Source organism: Rutilus rutilus (assembly GCF_951802725.1).
Source record: "Rutilus rutilus genome assembly, chromosome: 10".
NCBI classification, from domain to species: domain Eukaryota; kingdom Metazoa; phylum Chordata; class Actinopteri; order Cypriniformes; family Leuciscidae; genus Rutilus; species Rutilus rutilus.
In genome coordinates this window covers 3,047,075-3,048,276 of record NC_140215.1, presented here as the reverse complement: position 1 = coordinate 3,048,276, position 1,202 = coordinate 3,047,075, and the positions used below count along the sequence as shown (strand labels likewise).

The 1,202-nt window shown below is 46.3% G+C and overlaps 1 protein-coding gene across 1 annotated transcript; it reads right to left on the bottom strand.

The window, feature by feature from the left end:
* Positions 1–975, bottom strand: LOC311298911 (proteinase-activated receptor 1-like; the record flags this gene model as incomplete). The annotated part of the gene is made up of 1 exon (XM_084422234.1): positions 1–975. One exon carries the CDS (start codon positions 973–975, stop codon positions 1–3), a length of 975 nt encoding a protein of 324 aa, XP_084278360.1.
* Positions 976–1,202: the final 227 nt, after the last annotated feature.

Here is a 1,202-nt window from a genome sequence, read left to right as displayed (position 1 = left end):
TCATGTGTTTGCTGTTTTCGTTCTTTTTGCCTTTCTGCACCAAAACACAGATCTCATTTGCTGTCTGCACTGAGACGAGCCGTAGTAGTACAGAAGAGGGTCCAGAAAAACACTCGCGCTCCCCAAACACACAGCCAACAGGTAACCAGCATATGATGAATCTCCCTCCCCGATGTTTCTTCTTGTTGCTAACCGAACATAGTGGTACAACAGGATGCCATTGGTTGGAGCAAAACACAACACAAACTCAATCAGCACAGCAATAGTCATAATCAAAGCTTTCCTTCGAATGCCTGAAGGTGATGATGATGTTGCTAAGCGTTCAGACTTTGCACTGAGTACATATATGATAGTAAAGTAGCTCACTAAGGTGACAACCAGTGGCAAGAAGAAGTAGAGGCAGCAGAGAATGGAGAATAGGTACACATAATACAGCCTTGAAGGGTCGTTTTGGCGCAGTACATCATGACAAGTGACGCCCACATCCTCAACCTTGAGCGTTTGTGTCATTGAGAGAAGTGGCACCGTACCAGCGAGCGCCAGAAGCCAGACCAGCACACACACACACGTGGCTTTCCTTGCGCTCCTCCAGGTTTGAGAGGTGATGGGAAGCGCCACAGCCAGCAGTCTGTCCACACATATGCACATCATCAGAAGTATGGAGCAGTACATGTAGCAGTAGTAAGCAGCACTGAGCACACGACACGCCACCTCACCGAACACCCAATCTGAAGCGTTCAGCTGGTAGTGGATCTTCAGAGGCAGCAACAGGGTGAAGAGCAGGTCCACACACGCCAGGTGAGACATGTAGATCACAGCTGGTTTCTTCGCTTTAATCCTACAGGTGAACGTCACCAAGGCCAAAGCGTTCAGGGGCAAACTACTGAGGATGACGAAGATGTAGAACGAGGGCATGACGCGCGTGACTATCAAGCCTTTGAGAAAGTCAACAGACTTGCCTGAGATGTTCCACATCACGGGTATTTCTCGTGGAATTATGGAATCCATAAGTGAAATATGCTGACAGGAATCTGTAAACCAGCACAAAACACAATGAGTGAAGGTCATATACTATTAAAACAAAAAAAGTAAGCATGAGATCCACCCCTAAACATTACCGTCACTGGGGTGTAAGCGGACCATACAAATACTTTTATGAATGAAATTATATGATTATATGAGTACAAATTGTCATGAGATTG